Raw genomic sequence first — 22423 nt, forward strand, 5'->3', positions numbered from 1 at the left:
CCAGCAAATGGCACACGACACAACCTGAAACCACCCAGCCCAAGCGGGTATTTCTGACCCATTACGTGGCTTCCAAGGTAAAACACGGAACTGTCACTTCTATACCCACTTCACCCTCACAGCTAAAACTCTGGGGGCAAGGAAAACAGGATCACCACCTTGGCTGACTGAAAAGAAGATAGTGCATGGCCTTGTGTCAGCTCAGGTGGGCTGGAGGCCATCTAAGCCAGGCACATAAAACTGGCCGCACCCGCGGGGTGCTCTAGTGCAGCCCGGCCTTCCCCTGCCTGACAGGCTGCAGAGGAAGCAAGGAAGAGGATTTTATATCAAGACTGTCTCTTGTAGCCACCATCTTTCCATCTGACTTCTACCAGCATTTGGTTCAAGTTCCCCATTTTAAAGAAGAGGGATATTGCTACTTCCCCACCTCAGAAAGCTGTTACAGAGCTTAGTTAATGGTGGGGGGTTTGGTCTCCGAGAATGTGGATTACAGGAAGCACCCAAAATTACTTGTTCAGTTTTAGCCTTTGTTCTCAGAGAAGAGAAATCCCTCCTGCAAGGAGGACAGTCAGACTCACTGGCTTGCAAAAACCAACATGCATGGACTTTCCTTCTGTCATCCTAAGTAAGGCATTATAAACTGGGAATTAAAACCATGTCTGATCTTCAGTTTCTTTGGCTCCTTATTTTGCAGTTTCACCTGGAAAGAGGCATCAGAACTGCTTGCTCCCAGGACGCTTCTACGGCTGTGGTAAAACCAGGTCTGGTCCCAGGCTTTTAGAAGAAACCTGAGTGTATCCAACACCAAACAGATGCACCACTGTGTGGTTTATTGCCTTCTTATCTCACTGCAAGACAAAGCACGACCGGTTGAATAGGAGAAAAAAATGTACTTGTGCGTGTAATCCAAGAGAATCTCATTTTCCTAGAGTTCAGGCAGGGCACCTCCTCCTACAGAAGCCAGCTGTCCTTCCTCTCAGCAGTTAAAGTGCATTGACCTCAATCCAGAGCTTTGGAGAAGATTCAGATACAACTCCCTCACTTTGCTGCTAAAATTGCAGATCGCTGCTCCTCTTCGTGTCAGAGCTGAGCAGCCGGCTCTATTAGCACTGTAAGATGCTAATTAAGGCAGAACAGCAGATAGGCGCTCAGTGGACAGGGTGTGCCCACCTCTCCTGAGAGGTTAAGGAACTGCATAATTATCTGGAGCAGTTGAGTGTGGATCCCTGACATCCCACGTCACCTCTGACCCCAGTTTTACAGCCTCCTTTTTAAACAAACAGTCTGAAGGACATTCCCTCTGAAATAAACCCCACTGTCCACAGCCAGAGGGTTGGGTGGAGAAGGTGGCATATTCTATATTTTCCCTACAGCCTGGACTTTGAATAGGGTTGCAAAAAAAACAGTGCACCTCTTGTTTGGCCATGTCAGTGTAAATGGTTTGGTTTGACTGCTCTAAGTTGCAACATCTCTTCCTGTAGCATTCAGCCACCATCAAAGCAAGACATTTCAATGACTTCAATTTACATATTTTAAGAATTTGTATTCCAATAAAAGTCATAAACCAAGGAACACTAAGTTTTCTCATGGAGTGAAAACACAACTCTTTGTCCAGATCCTCCAAAAGCAAGCAGGGTCCGGGTTGGTCAAGTCTCTCAGAGCTTGCACCCTGCTCCCCTGCACAGCACCAGCAGATTGCTTTTTTTTGCCTGGCCTTTTTGCCTGTTTGCAGCTGTGCTGAGGAGCTCGTAACTTCCCTGCAATAATTCTGCAGCCATCTCTAATATATCTCCTGCTGGTCCCACGTCGAGCAGTGCAGATACAGCCGTGCTGGAGATGCGTCAGCATCCCCACGGCAGGAGGGACCTGGGAGGTTTGATGATGAGATGGGAACCCTTCCCCCGGGAGTCCTCCTGCACTGACCAGGTGAGGAGCCACCAGGAGCTGCTGCTGCCCCTGCACAGTTCAGTTCTTCGGAAATTAAAGCCTCGGCAAGCAGCAAACAAGGATGTGCTCAGCGATCCTGCAGCCCAGTCTCTGCCCCCAGGACACCTGGACGGTCTGGGCTTGGTGCCCCTAATGCAGGGTGGGTGCCTGGCATGTCTCAGCTCACACAGGCCGAGAAGGGAATGATTTCCCTTCACCTCCCTGAATACAACTCTTTCTCCCCGGTTAAGACACCACATCCCCTTCACATCTCACCCAGCCAGGCAAAAGAGCCCAGGAACACCCAAGTGCAGCACCCTCACACCCACACCAACCATTTTCTCCTGCACACGTGTTTTAGAGGCACAAAATTTCCCTAATCAATCAGTCCTCTCTTAACGAGCACTTAGCATCCAAATTACCTTTCCTAAAGGCCATTTTGCAGAGAAGGGTTTCCTGTTGTCATCCAGTCTGCCTCTGCTGCCTTCCAGGAGCTCATAAAACAATTACTGCCCCACTGCATTGTCTCCTCAGCCTTGGATGCAAGCAGCTGATGAGATTGATTGCTTCCACAATACCCAATTAACCCACTCAGTCTGCAGACGATTGACTTAATCAAAGGCAATTAGCGCTTGAATGGCTACAGCAGACAGAAAGCCAGGATTTAGAGGATGATTCAGATAACGTTGTACAGACATCTCCTTGGCCTTCTAAAGGAAAATGTCTTCACTAATGCTCAGCGCAGAGCTGGAAGTAGATGAAACCTCAGATCGGTGGTGTGAGGTGGCACAGAAAACACAAGGGAATAGGAACACACACTTCCCTTTACTGATAGAAGGGGAACTTGCAATGATTGATGTTCCCTTTTTCCTACTTTTTCTGCTCGTGCAGGGCCCGGAGCACCAAGCAGTTGACCAGACCTCAGTGACCAACAGGGTCCTGAAATGTTAATTTGCCTCTGATAGTCACATCCAGTCCTCTGAGCAAAGTCAAAACTGTTTTACAAAACCACCTTCAATATTGAATTCTTCCACAGCACCTTTTCCCACGATGTAAAAAAAAAAAAAACAACACCCCAAAAGACTCAGTTTGGAGGCAGGACCACATCTCTTTAGAAATACAGGTGTCAGTGTCCTCAGGGAATGTTTTCCTCTAGACAAATCACCCCAAACTGGCACAGCCGAGGCAAGACAAAGCCTCACCACGGGAAGGTCAAGAGGAGCAACCCATGACACTTAAAGCAGAAGACAGAGACCATTTTAGACCATGTGAGGAACAACTTCAAGGCTGGAGCCAAGCATGGAAAAAACAATTCTCCAGATCACTGCAAAAAGACATTGTCCTCTTGCTTCCATAATGGAAAAGGTGCTCCCCAGCTGCTCGGATCAGTGTGGAAAATGGAGCCAAATGCACCATCTCTATGGAAAGAGCACGGGGCTGAGCTTAACTACACATCGAGATCCTGAGGCTGACAGCAAGAAGACGAGGTCTGTCCCCACACACAGGCATGTGGCATTTAAATGCCAGGTCCGTCCCTGGGTTTCCAGTCTCACTTAATCGTGAACACACTTGCATTGGTGGCTCACAGCTGAAAATCCAAATTGCTTCTAAGCAAAGCCCCAGTAATAAAGCTGAAATCCATTAAGCCTGTGATGTTTGCCACTATTTAAATCTGATTAAAATTGTACATGACACCACTAAGCTGAACAGTCAGAAAACACTCCTGTCAAGTCTGATGTTTCTCCATGTAATCCAGACCCCCCTTCTTTCACCGGGTTGTCAGCTAAAAGGAGCCATAATAAGAGATCATGTAGCTAATCCAGCTTTCTAAGATGTTTTTAACTGGTTTCTTTAATCACATGTTATGATCCCCTATGGAGCAGCTCTCAGGTGACAAAGACATTAGCACAGCCATTCATACTCCCGGGAGGTATCTCAGATGGGATCACCTTACCCCTTGTGCCGACTCAAGACACACAGGTGCCTCTGCAGAGCTTGGGAAGCCATCAGTGGGATAAAAACCAGAGGTGCAGGGGGTGACAGCCACTGGGCAAGCAACTGCAGGGTAAGATGCTGCAAAGGACACTTCATCAGAGAAAAAACTTCTTTTGGCAGAGTGATATTGATCTCCCAGCGAGCACTCACCTTGCCTGAAAATGCTGTGTGGGAACAAGTATCAGGGGAAAACACCAAATTATACAATTCCCAAGTCTTCACCTGACTGCTGCAGGCATATCAGGTTTGATAAAAGAAGACAGCCACATCCTGCCTTTTATCAGTTTACCTTATAATTGACCATCGATACAGTACAACTTCCGTGCCAACCTAATTACTGACCAAGTGTTTACATATTAAAGATAAGACCACAGCTGGCTGCTGCAGCATAATTCGATTGTATCTGCTGGGAGTTGCTACAACCCCTTGCTACAGAAAATGTCTTTACTGGAAGCCTTGCGCTTACATTGCTGAGAATTGAATGTGGAAGCTAATTTTACTTGGAAATCAAATGCTTCCTCTTTGAGTGGCATCCCCGCAATACCCACCTGGGAGCTGCTGGCTGCTTGGAGAAAAAAACCCTGTTCCAGGTAAATAACCTTCAGGTTTTTATCTTTTGAAGGCAGTCTTTCATAATAAAAGGCAGATGAAAGCTGGGAGGTTCCCAGTGTGATGTTCATCCCATTTACCAGCACTGAGTGCACTCAAAGCCTGATTTAGCTGGAAAGATGGGCGAGAAAACGTTTAAGGGCAAGCACACGGTACTAACTCACAATAACATCCTGCAGCAGTTCACTTCAGGAGCTGAATTCTGACAGCCAAACCTCTCCCAAACCACAAGGCAAGGATCCTCCTTGGGCAAGACATAAACTCTCCAAAAAGTCCTGGCTGCAGCCACAGCAAGGCTGTGAGTTATGCACAGAAGCTGCACAGGAAGATATCCTGCAGCCTTCCCTCTCTGCACCTGGAAGAGCCACTGCCCCCGTCCCACACCATCATCATCCCTGCCCAGGGATGCCCACACAGAGCTGGTCCTGCCTGGACCTCTGCAAGGCGAGGGAGAACCCGCCTGCAGCCCCACCTGCAACTGCAATGGCTCGTGCAGGAAGCAAAGAAGAGAGACACTGAAACAGGACGAGGGACCTTGGCACGCTCCTCATGCACCACAGTGGGATTCACCAGCCTACAGCTGCTGAGGCTTCAGCTCAAAACACCTGCAAAGCACCAGGAACCACCTGAAGGTCTGGGTTTTACATAGGCATCCTCAAACCACACCTATGGGATCAGGCTAAAATAGTCTCCAAGCCTGAAGAGCTTTAGATGGATCTCTTCCCCACACCAATAAATAAAACGTCAGCCTAGGCAGCTGCTCACACAGATCACTCCAAGCAAGGGTGAGATGAATTTAAACCCCCAACAGAGCTGTAGAGAAGTCAGCAGAGTTCACCACAGACTTTAGATGGGTTTAGGACTCTCTGTTCTGGGGCATCCTGGAATAAAGCATTCCCCCACGTAGGCAGCATTTCCATACAATCATAAATCATGGAAACCCATTCTCACACGCACGGAACATTCCTCTTTTTTTGCTTTGAAGAGAAATCCAAATGGCTTTGAGCAGATCTGCTGCAGTGCTGCTAATGGCTTCTGAACGTCTTTTATTGAGTGTTCAATACATTTACAGTGAAAACTTCACACAGGAAAGGAGAATTTTTTAATTTAGGACTCGTTCCTGCCCTGGCTGCTGGTGTTGCAGCTGTCCCAGAAATCAGCTGCTACACGATGCTCTGGCAGCTGTGCTGTCAAGGGAGGAGCATTTGGCAGCACAGCCACAACCTCCAGGTTGCACAAGGACATTTGCACACCTTGGTTTTTCTAAAACTATCAGCTCCCATTCCCTGGAGCAGCATAACCCCACTTAATGAACTCCTGGAATTCTATAAATCAAGGCTAAATTCTGCCCTAATAAATCATTGACCAAAATTCCCACTGACTTGGCTAGGCTAAAACTTTTTCTTCCACCCTCTGCAATGCATGAGAGTTTGAAATTCACTCCCTGCTGAGCAGCCTCATTGTCTTTTAGGTGTTTTGGGGATGTGGTGCTTGTTAGTGCTGTGCCACATAACCACATCCCTCAGGGGCTACCCTGGTTATGAAACTGGAGGTGGCTGCTGTGTCTACACCTCAACAGCAGCAGCATTTATAAAACCAGTCCCATTTACCCAGCCTGGGAAGCACCACCCTGTCCCATTTCAGTGTAAGCATCTGAAAAGCCAGGTGTGGACAACTCCTCTGCTGCAGACTTCCCTGCTGCACTGGAGATTTCAAAGTGAAAACTCGTGTGAGCTCGCTACAGGGGGAAAATGCAGGTGGATGTGGGCTGGTGTTGGTAAGAAAGAAGCACCAGCAAATGCTCGTGCTTCTGAGTCGAGGCTGATCTAACTCAGCTACATGTCTGGCAAACTCCAGAAAAAGACATGACCTCACCCTGGAGAATGTTCTTTCTCTGGTGAGAGACAGAAACCGCCTGACCCTGCGCAGGTCTCCAAAGTAAAACAGATGTTTCTTTAGTAGAAATTTAATTAAGCTACCACGAGTTGCCATGAAAACAGCCTTTTCCATGTTCTTTGTTATCCCATTGCTTCCTAGACACTCCCTTCTCATTAGTGGAAGAAAGATGCCCCAGCCTTTTGGTGCTGTGTCATTACTCAGGAAATGTGAATGTGCACAATATAAAATCACCGAGAAACACCAGACCTGAGGCACCAAGGATTACCCCCATAAAGCATAGGAAATAAAAGGGATGGTTCTCCTATTCTTTCCTTAAATATTTATCATCCAAGACATGAAGAACAAAGCCTTATACTTGTCTTCAGCTCTCTCCAATTGATGTAAGTCCATTTATTGACTGCAAAAACTAAAGGTTAAAGGAACAGGCAGCCTGAGCAATATCAAAATACACTATTTCAAGTTGATTGACCTCAAACAGGGAAAGCTCAAGGACAGGAGTGAGTCATGATAATTATGGTGGGGATGTTTCACACCCTTACTGATCTTACAGTCTATCCCCAGAAGGTGGACTGACTCTCCTGGGGACAACTCAGGGCGTCCCCAGGGAGCATTCCAAGCACACCCCAAAACACAGGCAGCACATTCAGCTGCTGGGGGCAGGAGGGGCTCAGACCACCTCCCCCATGAGAAACTGCACTAGTTCAGCAAACTCAGCCAACCTCAAACTGACCACAAATTCAATGCTTTTGGTTTGAGTTGATAAATATAAATATTTCTGTTAAGGATGACACAAAATGAAACAACATTTCTTAGGTGTGCTTTTTTGAAAGGGGGAAAAAACCCTAATGAAACATTTTGCACAAAATCCTTAGATGGAGAAAAAAAAGAAGCCCAACCTCCAACTACTTAAAATTTCATGGAGCAGCCCTTACCCCTTTCAGCAAGGCTCACTCCCACGCTGCTCTGCTTCCCCTGCATCGAGCATCGCTGCTGCCTTGCTTCTTGCACGAGAGCTGCTGCTCCTTGGCTAATTATAGAAGCTTGGATCAGAGCTGTGCTGAAGGCAGCTTGACAGAACCAGCTGTTAAAATTACAGCTGGATCCTAAACTAGCTGTGAGCATCCAGCTTTAGCTCGCAGTGGTGCTACCCCCTTCCCAGAGCTGGCTGCCAACGCCTTGCTTGGCCGGCTGCTCCTCCTCCTCTAAGTTCAGACCCACAGGTCCTCACCTGCAATTTTTGGCTGCCTAAATGCTTTTCTGCTTCAGGGGAGTTGAAGACATCAGAGTATTTCTCTTTGCTAGATGTTTTTCTTCCTACGGCAGCTATCTGTAAGATCCATCACCGCCCCATCACTTTGTCACTGCAGTGTTCATGGATTTCCTGGAAAGCATAACAGCAGTCGCTGGCCTCTTGCCATAGCTCAGAGAGATAGAAAAAATAAAAATGCACCGAATTTAACTCTAAAAGACAAGCTTTTGCATTTGGAACACTGTCCTTTGCCTTCTGGTGGCGACTTTGTGCGGTGTCTCCTTAGCAAGGCTGGGGAGTGGTGCAGCATCTTCCTTTGATTCCCACGGAGCCCCAGGAGGCGGCAGTACTCCTTCGGAGGGGCTTGCACCAACCCTCAATCAGCACATCCAAACAGCTCCTGAAAGGCACTGAAAGGCTTCTCCAGCTCCTGGTCATATGATGCCAGTCCTGTGGGAATGTCAGCGCATCCTGGCATGGGAGCGATGCCACGCCTGGGTCCCTGTCACAGGCCTGCTCCCCTTGCGCAAGAAAAAATAATAGTAAGACAAACTACACTGTGATCTCCCCTTGCACCCTCCTCCTGAGTTTAGTTTGTTAAACAGCCCTTTGATGTGCCTTGTCTTTGCTGCAGCAAAGTCCTGTTTGATGTTTACACCATCTGTATCGTGAAGCTGCTGACGGCGGAGCGAGGCTGAGTGGGACCCACCACAGGCAGCTCTCCAGGAGAGCCCTGCCCTCCCCAGCCCTGCCTGGACCCACTGAGGATGCTGCAGTGGGTGCTGTCAGTCTGGCTGGGGATTGGATCTGCTGCTGGTTTCTTGAGTGGATTTTTTCAAATGGATTCATTTCCTTCCAAGGCAATTTGGCTCAATACTTGTTCACTCGCTGTGTGAGTTTTTGCTTTGCTCTGGGTGAGGCTGCAGAGAGCAGAAGTGACCTGCAAAGCATTAGCCCCCATCCACTTCCCATGGTAGCAGTGCCAGGGCACACCAAGGCAGAAGAAGAAGAAGCAGTCATTTGTTTTAAAGCAATGACTGCATTTCCCTCAAACCTCCAAGGAGAGGATGGGGAAAGGTTTCTTGGAGCAAGTCCTGACATGGAGTTGTGTAATGTTAAATGCGTAAAGGATTATACTGGGAAGGCATGAAAAGGAGACTGAGCATCAGCAATGGGGTCCCATCTGCTTCAGCTGAACATACTTTTCTGTAGACTTTCCTCCTTCAACCATTTCAATGTTTCTCTAGAGCCTTTCATCTTAAACTCTTCCTCCCTATTAGACAAAAGGTTTTTTTGGGGGGAAAAAAACCCCAAAAAACCCCCAAAAAACCAGAAAAAACCAACCCAGGCCTTAATCCCCCTTTTCTGTACCCAAACTCCACAGCACAAGTGCCAGGGCATGGAAGCCACACTTCCCACACCCCCACTGGGGTCATGCCCTGCTCCTGGGGCTGCAAACATCACACCTGACACACGTGAGGAGCGAGCGTGGGGGCTCAGACCCACGGAGAGGGGCTTCACCAGGACGTGGGGAGGGGGAGCAGCTGCCCCCGAGCCTGGCTGCCAGCGTGACTCACGTCCCGGCCGCGGCTGATGTCAGTGCTGAGAACAGAAGCCTCTCTGTGGCTCGGCAGCATGAGAAGGAGGTTTCCGTGCCAGGCAAGGTTGCTCGCTGGAGGGATGCTCGTGCTTTAACCCACTCCTGACAGCAGCACATCAGCCTCCAGTGACCTTGGTGCTGGGCTGGGAGAACTGCAGGGTGTTTAATTGCCATCGGGCACTCACACCCCCAGCCCTCTGATGGAAGCCTCTGGATAGGGGCTGCTTTTTTGGGGCATCTGTACAGCACCCAGAGCACCGGGTGCAACCTGCACGTAACACTCTTGTGCACCCTTGAAATGCTAAAACACTCTTATGCTCCCTTGAAAAGCAAATAGTGGAGGCTGCATCCTTTCTGGAGAGGGCTAGGACCCTGCTGCCACTTAGCCTGACATCCTGCATCCCTGCCTGCCACGGTCCCCACTGCTCCAACAACCACAAAGAGAAGCATCAGCAGAACTTGCACAGCACCAAGTTCATGGCAGGCTGCAAAACTCAGCCAAGAAGCCAAATTCCCTGATACAGTCCCTGCCTGGCTGTGATGCTAAATCACTTCATCCTCTGGGACACTGAGACAGGGCAGAGGTCCGTGCCAAAGAGATGCAACATCCCTGTGCCCTGGCCCCTCATTCAGACACAAATCCAGCCTGTTCACAGACCAGTCCCACCTTCAGTGCCCTGGGTACAGCCACCCACTGCCAGGGCGCAGCAGTGCCAAGCAGAGGAGCTGCTCCTGGTGTCAGCTGGGAAGAGTGAAAATGCAGCCAGCCTTTGGGACCCTGCACCAAAGCCCTTACTGACCAGGGCAGGACTGAGGGCAGAGATTTGTAACACACTTTTGCTGAAATCACAGTAAGAGCCAAACCTGGTGCTTTGGTTCAGCCAAATACCGGAATTGGCTGCTGGGAATTTACTGGAAAGGGTGATTTAGCAGAAGGCACCAGTGATGCAATCCTGTGTGCACACCAAGCACCAACATGCACTGCAGGGAACTGGTGTCATGACTTCCTACCACAAAACATCTCCCCCTCCATGCCCAAATCTCTGCTTCGCAAAAGCCAACATGAATTCTCGACAAAATACCAGGCTACCTTGTTTTTTGCTGCTTTTTAACCACGCTGCTATTATTTTTTTTCCATCTCTAGGTCTATGAGGAATCTTCTTACAGGGATTGGAAAGAGGGGCTAAGACGGCACAGAAAAGCATCCCACAGTGAGGGATGCTCCACAGATCCCATGACAGCTGCATCTTCCCGACACACGCTGCTGCCCTGAATCACAAAAACAAGCGCTTCCCATCAGTGAGGGACAGAGCAGAAAATTAAGGAGCTTCTCTCAAAGCCCTGCTCTAATACTTGAGCCTTTCAAGCATCAGAAGAGAATTTAATCCATTTTACAACTAGCATCAGATAACAGTGACATTAAAAAGCAGTCAGAGCCAAGCAGCAACTTCTTTTTGAGTCTATTAAGCAGAAATAAATTAACTTATTTCTGTATATTGAAAACTCCTCTCTATGGACGAAGATCAAGGCCTGCTAAAGCTTTTGACAGCTCTGTTTGTCCATCAGCCACATCTGCATTGGGGTTAAATAGAGATTTACACTCACAGAAAGTTCTGAAAAACTCAGACCTTTGGATCAAGATGCAGCCAGTATTTTCAGAAGTTCAACTCACAAAATGTTAGAAGAGCCAGTTATAATTAGGCTTTTTCTACATTTCTATATATGGTGTAAATCAGGAGGCAAGTCACTGGCATTACAGGAAACATGCCAGCAAAAAAGCAGAATGAGGGGAAAATAAACTCTTTATTTGCATGATACAATTCACTTTACAGACACGTAACGCAGCCAGGGCTTTAAAGGCCATTTATAAATTTGCAGCATGTGGCACTAAAGCTTTTACTGTGGTATTCAGAGTCTAATGTGAGCTGGTGTTTATACAGTGACATTTCCAACCTCACTGCCCTCACCAGAAGCGCCTCCGTGGCCCCGGCTCGGGTTTGGGTGCATCAGTACAAACATCGCCGCTGCTCTGCAGAGACTCCGCCAGCGCTCCCAGCACCGGGCAGGCAGTGGGGATCACGAACTGATTTTGTTTAACAGTGCTCATGGCCCAATTACAAACCACTCCGAGCTGCCATTGCAAAGGCAGTGACATGAACTGGCGGATCTGCTCCGGCCTCGGACACTCGGACACTCGGACACTCGTGGGGGCTGCCCCGGGCTGGTGCCGCAGCCCCTCGGACAAAGGGCGGGCGGAGCCACGGCGGCTTCGCTCCCACACCAAAGGCTATTTTTAGCACGAGGAGATGTTGTAAGCTCATAAGGGACTGGGGGAAGGGAGAAGAGGTTTAAGGAGGAAAAAAAAAAAAATCGATGCTGAAGTATTTCTGTACCTTGTCAGGTCAGAGAAGAGAGGCAGAGCCCTGCCCCGCACCCTGGCCAGGTACAGCCGCCCTTGCAAAGGCAGCAACGGCATGGAAATGATGGAGGATTATTTCACATGCATCAGCCCCAAACCAGGCAAGTGCCACCCATGCCCTGGAAGGCAGTGGGATGCTGCTGCACACCCCAGTGCACCCCCTGCAAGCTGGGCAGGTGACCTTGCTCTGCACCACTGCGCTCCCCTGCAGCACACGGTGCCTGGACAAAGCCCAGCGAGATGCTGCTGATAACGCTGATAACCCTCGACATGGTTGCTTTTATCTCGTGGTTTCTCTTACTGCTCCTGTGAGCTCTGTTTCCTAAGGAACCAAGGCTTATGTGAGCGTTGCTCATCCATCTCTCCCTCTGGCTTCTCAGCATCTTGGATAATTTCAGCCACATGTGGCTCCTTGGAGCTGCTGAACACTCCAGTCTCTCTTGCTTATAAAGCAATGGGATAATTTACACACTTTCAAAAACCATCCTCATCCCTACGTTTTGCAGAATCACCCTCGTGGTGGGGCACTGCCTCTCCTGTGAGGGGCTGGCATCTGCCTGCTCTCACCTCACACCCAACCATAGCCCCATCCTGCTCTGTGTTTGTACAGTGCTTAGCACAGCATCACCCTGACCACCCTCAGACCTTCACCGGGGAAAAGCCAGGAGAGCTGCCCTGCAGTTGGTGGAAATATAAAGAGGAACATCAGCCAAGGATGTGGGCTGCACTTGGGGAAAAAACAACAGTGAACTAAATCTTCCTGCTGGTCTGCATGAGAGAAGCTGAGAAGGCAGCTGGCTGCAATCCTGACCACACACATGAGCTGGCTCAAATCCTCCCCAGTGCTAAAAGCAGCTCTTGATTTAGCTGACAACACCTTAGCAAGAACAGAGTTTTGGTTAAACTCGTATTTGACATGCATGTCTGGTGTCTTGTCAGCAGTTAAAGGATGCTACAGGAAGCACCTATGGCATTTCTCCCCACTTGCAAGGAGCTGGTTTCACACAACAGCTGTGTCTCAACCGTATCAAGTCTCTCCCACAGGGTTTCTCCCTACCCACGGGGGTGATGCTCTGACCATGGAGCAGGTCCAGTGGGAGGGGAGCAGTGTTCCACATCAAGACTTTCAGACAGCATAAACCAGCACAAGAAATAGGGAAAAAACCCCAACAACCCACTTTTGCCTCTCTTGCACCTCTCGTGGGAGCCCAAATCTGGGAACACTCTGCTGCCACAACCCTGACACCGCTACAGTGCCCTGAACTGGGACTTTGGTCTTTCTTTAAACCTTCTCATCAGCACCCTTTTCTCTTCTGGTTCAACTGTCCTTCCCTGCAGCACGGGAGCTGCAGGCAAGCCCGAGCAGGGCAGTGGCACAGGCAAGGCCTGTGTGTGTGACAGGACACTGGAGAAAACACCTCTCTGGAGCAGCCCACTTCCCACCACGACTCCACCCCCACCAGTCTGCAGCATTAAAATCCTGCAGGCTGCACAGAGGTGCCCTGCTCCCGAGCCTGCAGGCCCTCTCCACTCTCATCCTCCCTTCTTGCAAACACCCACGCATCAGGAGACCCTGCCTGTCCCCAGCCACTCATCCTCCCACCCACACAGTGTCACCACACCTCCTGTCCCCATGTCACCTCCACCCCTGGGCTCTACTGCACGTGCTTGCAAAGGGAGGGGATGGTTCTCGGGTGGCTTCGCACCCCCTTCTGCACAAGCATCTCCTTAAAGACCACGAGTGTTCAGGGCTTAGCAAAGGGCACCAGGAGCCCTCAAGCTGACCCTTTATTTCCTTGCTCAGTGCTTTGGGCTGTCTGATGTGCAGTAAACCCCGTGCCCTCTGAGGCTGCCATTAGCACTGGTTTGCTCTCTGGGTGCTGCTCAGCCCTGTAATTGGCTTCTGAGGTTGTGAAAAAACACACGGCAGAGCTGGTGTCGCTCTGACACCCACAGCCCCCCACTAGCTGGAGGAAATGGGGCAAGAGACAGCAGAGGATCAGGTCTGTCAGTTAAAATAATTGGATCTTAACTGCAACACTGCTCACTGTTTTGTCTGATGAGGCTCAAAATAAACTGCATTACATCACTGCAGGTCAGACTGAGCTAATAAGGGTCTCTTCCTCCCACCGAGAAAGGACGTTTTTGTGTCCCCTGTGTTTTCTCCAGTGCTTTGCAGTCAGAGCTCCTTCCAACTGTGTGAGTGCAGGGGAAAATTAATTCAGACTGCTGCCCAAATTATGCAAGAGCCTCATGGAATGGAAAGTGCATATTAACAGATTTTACTATTTTAGGGTGTTCTTTTATGTCTCATAATTTATTTTGCCATCATATTTGCAGACAAATAGGAAACAACACATAAGCCAAGGAACCCTTAGGGTGCTGGCAGAAGATAGTACAAGCAGATAGGGGCCTTCAGAGAAATGCTACCTGAATAAAGCACAGCTCACCTGAATAGTGACAATATGATCCAGTCCACAGCGCTATAAATACAGGAATACAATCCAACAGAGCCTAAAGCCCTGATCATCACTGACTTTGTGCCTGTGTCTTCCAGCTTTCTCAGCAGTTCCAGTGCAAGTTTACAGGCCACCTCAGGTTGCAGTAACACCACATTATCTTACTCTGCAACCCAGCAGGTCATCCCACCCATCTATGGAACTACCAGTCAAAAAATCCCAGTCCTCCAAATTCCAGCCCGAAGCATAGGGTTTAAACCTTCACCTGGTGCAAATCTGGACTCCTCCAACATTTTCATGGGACCTATGACAATTTTTATCAGCTGAGGAGTTCCAGCTTCCCGTGACCAATGAATGAAAGCAATGAAGTCAAAGTTCAAAGAGCAAACAATTCCCCTTTGCTCTCTGTTGGCCATGTTCCCATTCTCTTGTCTGTAGCCTGAGATGCATCAGAGCAGCTGCCCCTTGACCAGCTTACACCATCACAGTGCTCCAGCCCTGCAAACACCATTCCCTTTTGCTTCCTCCACGTCTCCCTCAGTTAAAACAAATCCCTTTGATTAAGAGAAATCAAGAGCACCCAACTGAACTAACTTCCAGCTTTCCTTTGGGAAGCATTGCCATAACTGCCGTCGATCAACAGCAGTGGAAAATGTCCAAGCTTTTTAAAACCGATCAAAATATTTTTGTAAGTTTATCAAACCTTGCAATCGCCTTGAGATACAGACCCAGACTGTGATGGCAATTACAAGCATCTCGTTTCTAGGAGAATTCAACACCCATGCCCCATTAAACTCCGTTAGAAGGGACAATTAGCTGTAGACTGACAGTAATTTTGCCAGTTCATTTACCAGAAGGGATAAAGCCAACCTGAAACACGTTGATGTGAGAGTCTCAAAACTGGTATCATTCTGTGCTGCTGTACTGCTAGAGAAAGGGATGTGGCCATGGTGTTAATTGGGATTGCTGGGGTGTAAATAATGTTTTGTTTCATAAAGTCTGGCTAGGGCAAACAAATTATTTAGCTCGTACTACAGCTGAATGAAGAGCTCGAATGTCTAAGAGGGTGTATCTGACAATCGATAGTGATCACCGAAACATTTAATCACTGTTTTCCTGATCTCGCTGCGCTACCTGAACTCAAAGTGACTCCTCACCCTGAAATCAATGGTGCTGATACACTCATTAACAGCAGAACCAACACTAACTGGGGGCAGAGGAGCTGAAAGCTGGGAATAGCACATGGGCTTGTGCTCCAAGGCTTCCTGGGGGAGCAAGGAACTCTAAAAACTCCCTCACAGGAATTTCCACTGCGATCTCCCACCGAGGGTAAGTGGCTGTGACTGCACGTGCAACAGCACATCCCCAAGAGGGGACATCCCATTTAGGGACTGAACCAAGACCCATGGATCCAAAGCCATGGCTCTTCCCAGGCTCAAGAGCCGGTTTCAATGCTCAGCACTGCCCACACCGGGGATTTCTTCACATGGGAAGTGTCTTTGTTTCCCAGTTCTGATCCTGCTACCTGGCATCACTCTGTGTCTCACGAGGCAGATGTTTCCCAGCAGTTGGGGGGATATGCAAGACCCTTTGGGGCAGCTGTTGCCTTTGCATCCCACACTGCCTCTTATTTACAGCCCTCCCCAGCAGCTGAAGCTTGCTGCATCCTCCTGCCAGGCTTCCCTGCACGACTCGCTCAGCTCTGACCTGCACATCCGACACTCCTGTCCCCAGGCTCATTTCTCCTGAGTCTGGCAGTTCAGCTGTGATAGCTTCTGCTTGGCCTCTACAGGCTCCAGACAGTCTCTCCCCAAAGGATATTCTGAAAGACACTGAATTTCTGACCAGGGTTTCATCAGGCTGCTTGGAAAAGGATGTTGCTCAGAACTATTCTGATATAGCATTTTCTTATTTTTTATGCAATTATTGAACAAGTATCAGAATGCAAAATAGCCCCTGGGACTGGAAAATGGAATTAAATCTTCCAGCAAACATGAGAAAATGGATACTGACATTTCTATTAGCAAGAAAACATTTCATGCTTAGGAACTGGTAACCTGACACTGCTCCAGGGAACTCAGGGGGGTGAGGAAAAATGGTCTGAGACAGCACTAGGAAGAAACAGAGATGTAGGTACACTCCAGTGAGACACAACTGGATGTGGGGTGGGCAGGAGGGCGCCCTGGTGTCGGTGCCACCTCGGTGTGTTCACAGACAGTTCAGGTCAACAGTGGAAAGCAGCAGCCCAGACCCTCTGTCTGTGCTGAGCCCGGCAGGGACAGGCACAGGAGGTCCAGCACCATGCACAGCACAGTGACAAAGCTCCCCCACTTCACTGGAGTGATACAAGAACTGTCCCAACACACACAGGAACACTTCTGCTGGAGACATGGCCTAGTGCAGCCTCGGCAGTGCTGGGTTACAGGCTGGGCTCAATGGCCTTGGGGGTCTTTTACAACCTAAATCATTGTGTGATGCTCAGTGTGCTGCTTTCCTACAGGACACAGGGTTTTCCCTGGGCTCCCTCCTTAGGACACAGCCCCAGGAAACAACCAACTCCCAGCCTGACATCCCAAGAGCTGAAAGCAGCATCATCAACTGATTTGCAGGAGAGTCTGGAAGAAGGAGCACTTTTTGGCACAGGGTGAAGGACAGGGGGGGCAGCTGCAACTGGGGGCTGCAGTGATGCAGCACAAGGGAAAAGCTGGCACTGGGAGTTTGGTGTGTGCATCCCCAGCTTTGTTTAGTTGTAACATCAACCTGGTCCCCCTAAGGAGGAGTCACCTGGCCAAAGGTGCTCCCCTTGCATTTGCTGTCCAGAAGAACCAACAAATGACATCCCAGTTGCACAGGTCATTTGTGTGGCTCCTTCACTGGATTTTAGGGATAGTGCCATTCCCAAAGACACAACCTAAAATCACTCCTACACCACTTACATGATGCCCACCAGCCTGCTTCCCCTCCCCTCCTCCTCCCCAAAGCGCTGCTCACTGGAAATGGCTCATCCTCTTCTCTCCTATTCTATTCTAAGTATTTAATGGCTTTTGAACTTCAAAGAGAGGTGAGAAAACCCTCTCACTTCAGCATGCAGTTAAATATTATGCAGCCACATTACTGAAGAACACCTACAAAATGAGCTGCTAAAATAAACTCCCCTTTGAATTCTTCTTATAATTTCTTTCAGAGAGCTCAGAACATGCTGCCCTTCTTCCCACACAGCACTGAAGCACCTACTTCACTTTAACCAGGTACACACTCCTCTTGGAGTCGAAAGGACTCATCCTGTGCTTAAAATTATGCATTTTCCTCAAGTACTTGGTTGAATCCCAGCTTTTATATCCAGAAGTTGCACGGTAGAGATTGGAAACATTATTCTTGGGTGAGTATTATACACACATTGGCAGATACATTCCAAAATGATCTAAGAAATAAAACTATTTATTGTTAATAGAACACATCCGTCTGACTCCAGCAGATAGCTTTTTTAAAAACCTAAAATAATAATGTGCCTAATGTACTCTCTATGAATATGGATACTCCCCACACACTGTGTGCCTCATGGACACAATACAGCAGAGCTGAAATGCTCTAAACAAAAATTGAGAATATATGAGATCAGAATTTAACTGTGGTTTTCAAAACAGCAAACTGCTGGAGCTACCTGCATATTATTAGTCTTGAAAAGCATCATGAAAACAGTATTTTAACCTTTAATCTGTAACATGGTCTTTGCTAATAAAATTATCCCAGAGTCATCCAAGCACATAGCTGGTGTCAACTACTTAATATGCAGAATAAATTAAATGCCACTTACATATAGCAAATAAATACCCAGCTAATTTCATGCACTTTCATGCTGGTGCAGCCACACAACAAACACAGTCGAGCTCTGTGTCTCCTCTTCAAACCCTGCCCTTCTGCAAGAAAAGCATCCAACCCCTTGCTCTGCTACCCCAGCCCCTTGCAAGGCCACTGTCACCCTGCTGGCAGTGCTGAAATGAGCTCTGTCACATCAGCTGCACGTGTGCTACTGTGAGACACTGACTGTGCCACAGGCAGACCTGGTCCTGCTGCTGACACCTGAAGCGTTGTGGAGAGAGAGTAACAGATCCCTGGGGAGAGTGGGGGACGTGGTGCACACACCCACCACCACCCAAACCAGGCTAACAGGGCTACTTCACCTCTCCAAAGCAAAAGCCACCTGGATGACACAAACATCCTTTATCCCACTTCAATGCAGCTCCACATCTGCTCCCCAGACACGAACCCGCTGGTGCTTGGTCTGACTTGCTCCTGCTGAGCAGCCCGTGGAAGTCAACAGAAAGACTCTTGGTAACTGATTTGTTTCCATCAGGCACCAAAATTCCCAATATTCCAAATCAAATACAGGGAATGCCGGGAGGGATCTTTTGCAAAAGAGCACACTTACTTTTCCTACTTAATGACATACGGGCAATAATCAACATAAAGAACATATAAACAGAGAGGAAGAAAATGGAAGGTGCTGGACATCAAAAAACTTATCTACCAAAGTGTCTCTCGCTACCTGCAGAATAAGGCTCCTGCTTCTCACTGTGGATGAACTCTTTTCGTTCGTATTTGGCTCGGATCCACTGTTCCCGCAGCAGCCTGGAAAAAAAAGATACAGAGAAAAGGAAACATGGTCCAAGATACATTAAGAAAGAAACCAGAAACATTAATTCTTCCATCAAAATACAAGTGTGATTTAGAAGTCTTCCAAAAATTGCATTGTACAGTCTGGAGTCAAGGGTTTGCTCTGGTTACTGTTTGACAACAATAAATCATTTCCTTGTACATCCAATTTTATTGGAAACTTATTTTTTAAAAAATGCACAGATTTAGCAGAACAGCCTGTCCCCACCCACCCAATCAGCCTCTGTAAAAAACTCCCTCAGTATATGGACCATTTTAAACCTAATTTCCTCAGACCACATTCTTCAGTGAACAGGGTCAGTAAATGAAAAACCTCAGCTAACTACACACAAAAGAGAGATTATTGCCCTGAAGATATCAATACAAAAGCAGAAGGTGCTGAAAACCCATCTGGCCAAGCTCTTCCAAGCTCACAGCTCATGCCGCCAAGTTTAAGAAAGCAATCTACGATGCATGGCAGCGAACCTGATTAGAAGTCCTTTACTTTTAATCCTGAAATGATACCAATGATTTATACACTGAGACCTCTATTTCCAAAACGGAAAAAAATACCCCAAAGATTATAAATACTTTTTTTTTTTTTGCTATTTTATTTTACTGTGAGTGCTTTAACCACTGAAGTAACTTTGATCTAGAATATGCTGGAAATCGCTTCAAACCATTTTTAACTGAACTTATTTCTTAATTGCCCTAGAACCCTAAATAGCCTAAGCAGGCAGATCACACACAGAAATAAAGGCATGTGTTATCCCAGCTTCACAGCAGACATTTTGGAGCAGCCTACACTGAAGACAGTAAAAGATCCCCCAGCACTGGGTGTGTTTTGTAAAACCATCACACTTCAACTCATCAAATTCTCTGCCAATGAAAACTGTTCATATGCTTAATCACCTTTTCTTTTTTGCTGATTATGCAAACTAAATGGTGTCTTTTCAGCAGACACATCCCAGAAATACTCAAAGAATACAAACATCCCAACATGGCTTATGAAAATTCATCCTCAGGTACAGCAAGCACATGCAATAAATCTGCAAGACACTATCCAATGAAAACTGTGGCTGTGACAGGTTTCCTGGCAATGAAGGGGGAAATAATTACATAGATTTTGTCCCACTCATTGTGTCATCTCCTTGGCTGGGGCACCAGCCTTCTCCCCAAGGCTCAGGGAGCACCACTGCTTCCCTGTCCCCAAAACCCAGCAGTGAGCTTCTGCTGTAATAGGAGCAATGCTCCAAGTCTGCCTTTCCCCTTCTGCTCCTGTTTGCATGACTGATCTTCAGCTGTTACACACACATCTGCAAGTTTGACTGTGAACTCTGAAGACAAACACCCATCTCCCTTCTGCTGCCACCCTGCGCTACGCTCTGGTCAGGGTGCAACTCATCCTCAGGAGGTTCAGGTGCACTTTGTACAATCATAGAAAGGCTTGGAAGGGACCTTAAAGGTCATCTAATTCCAACTCCCCTGCTGTGGGGTTGCTCAAATCCCATCCAGCATCCAAGGGGGCTCTGCTGGGTCCAGCAGGATGCCTCTTCTGGACCTGATATCCACAAACATAGAAGCCTGATGACCCAAAGGGTGGCACCCAAATGCCTGTTCTATAACGCTGTCACTAACCAGCAGAGCTACCAAAATTTAATCATAAAATAAACAGAAATACTTGAATTTACTATCCTTCTTGCAATTTTTCCTGGCCAGCTGCTGCGGACAGCTTGTTATCCCTGAAGCCAAACCTGAACCTTTTCAACGAGACGATTACAGATCGAACTGGGAGGAGGAAAATTCACACCACCCTCAGCTCCAGCTGACGTCAGTGGATTCAGCAGGAGCTGCAGCTGCTCCGAGTCTCTGAGAGTCAGCCTTCCAGCACGGGGCTTTAAATACAGCATAAATTAAGATTCATGTGCAGCAGTGGGAAAACACTCCTGCTGTAGGATGCAGATCGTACACCAGACACATTGCAGGGCTCACTCCTGGGGGAGCACTTCCCTGCAGGGACTGACTGCCCATGGCAGTGCTTCAGGGGGCACCCCCGGGGCAGCCAGCAGGCACCACGCCCAAAGGGGTGCCCCGAGAAGCTGCAAAATACTCTCAGTGGCCTCTCTCAGCATCTGGCCCTGAACACGAGTGGCTCCGGTGGCAACTCCCAGAGCACACGGGAATCCATCTGTGCCACCTTCCCTGCAGCTTCCTGACAGTTCACACATTCTTCCCCTTTCCTTATTGTCACAAACCCAAGCTCTTTCAGCAATAATTTCCCAAGACCCAGGGCTACACCAAGGGCAGCCAACAGTTCAGACAACTCAGCACAGGACCAGTAGCTGCAGCTTCTGCTCCAGTGGCTATTTATAGAAAGCAGAACAACTCCAGTAAAAGAAACCAAAACAAAAACCCAACTAGGGCAGTGAGGAGTTCACCATCTCCCTTCACTGTGACAGAGAAGCTGAGCAGGGATTTGACCACATTCACTCTCACGGACTGGATGCAATCCTGACATTAAAAGCTGCTGGTGCTAAACCCCAGTTTCACCAGCACAGCTTTGGTGAACTCATACAGGAGCAGGAATTTGTCCTGGGATCTATAGGATCTGAGAGCAATTGGAGGGCAGGGACCATCCAGAAGACCCTCAAACCATGCAGGGATTGTATGAAAACAGCCACCATTTTCAGTGGACTGCTGACCTGATCTTAATTTAAGTATGTCTTCAGGGGCTTTAGAAATATCTGTTGCTGTGTTTTAGTTGAAATGTACTTTTCCAGGTGTGAATGTGTGCGTACAGAACCCAGGGCAGACATCACACACCCAACGCAGGAGCCTCCATCCAAATCCACCTTTGACTCCAAAAGGAGTTCTGTGACCAGAAAGGACTGCAGGAACAGCCCCCCGGTATTTTACTGCATTTCTGGTGATGGGATAATGCAGCAAATAAGCAAATATATAATTTGTGTTTGTTAGAAAAATGTAAGTGCATCATTCCTAAACTGCGGAGATGCACAGCTTTCAGGATCAACTCCAAAAGCTTTAACAGCCCACCTAAAGTCTGTCAGGCTGCTGGGTTACAGGGAACATGTCATTTTTTGGCAATTAGAACAGAAAAGTCCTTGCACTCATCAGAAACCTAGAGGCAAATCAAAAAACCCCACCAACAAAACAAAATGCTACAGAAATCCACATTGCCAACAGAATAAGGGAAAATTCATCCCCCAAATGGGAAAGGACTGGGCTTCACTGAGGAGGCAGCAGGTTCAGAGGCTGACAAAGCACTGCCAACACTATCGGAGGCACTTGTTTGCCTTCCTGACCACCCACATGGAAACAAGGGCTCTGCCCAAGAGCCAGCGAGGAAGGTTCCAGAAGAAGCCACTGGAGCAGTTTTATCTTGGTCCCACCTACTCAAAGCCTTTTGCTCACAGCAAAAAGCACCACAGGAAAAGCTGCTCAAGCAGTTTAATATCAAACTGTGGCTGCATGGCTTCAGTGTGCTGTGTGGAGGAGGTGCTGGCCAGCCAAATTCAGAGTCTCCAGTTTTTTTCCCAAAACTCTCAGCTGGGCTGGCTGATGCACTCCAAAGCACACCCCACAGATGCCGCACA

General features: G+C 48.2%; 1 protein-coding gene across 1 annotated transcript in view; it reads right to left on the reverse strand.

The window, feature by feature from the left end:
• The window catches only part of ADAP1 (ArfGAP with dual PH domains 1), a 50698-nt gene that overhangs the window by 11608 nt on the left and 16667 nt on the right, over positions 1-22423 (reverse strand). The window contains exon 4 of the mRNA XM_032126219.1: positions 18703-18785. Within this exon, the coding sequence (XP_031982110.1) occupies positions 18703-18785 (83 nt within the window). The remainder of the gene's footprint in view (positions 1-18702; positions 18786-22423) is intronic.

The sequence above is a fragment of the Corvus moneduloides genome, chromosome 16, assembly GCF_009650955.1.
Source record: "Corvus moneduloides isolate bCorMon1 chromosome 16, bCorMon1.pri, whole genome shotgun sequence".
Classification (NCBI taxonomy): Eukaryota; Metazoa; Chordata; class Aves; order Passeriformes; family Corvidae; genus Corvus; species Corvus moneduloides.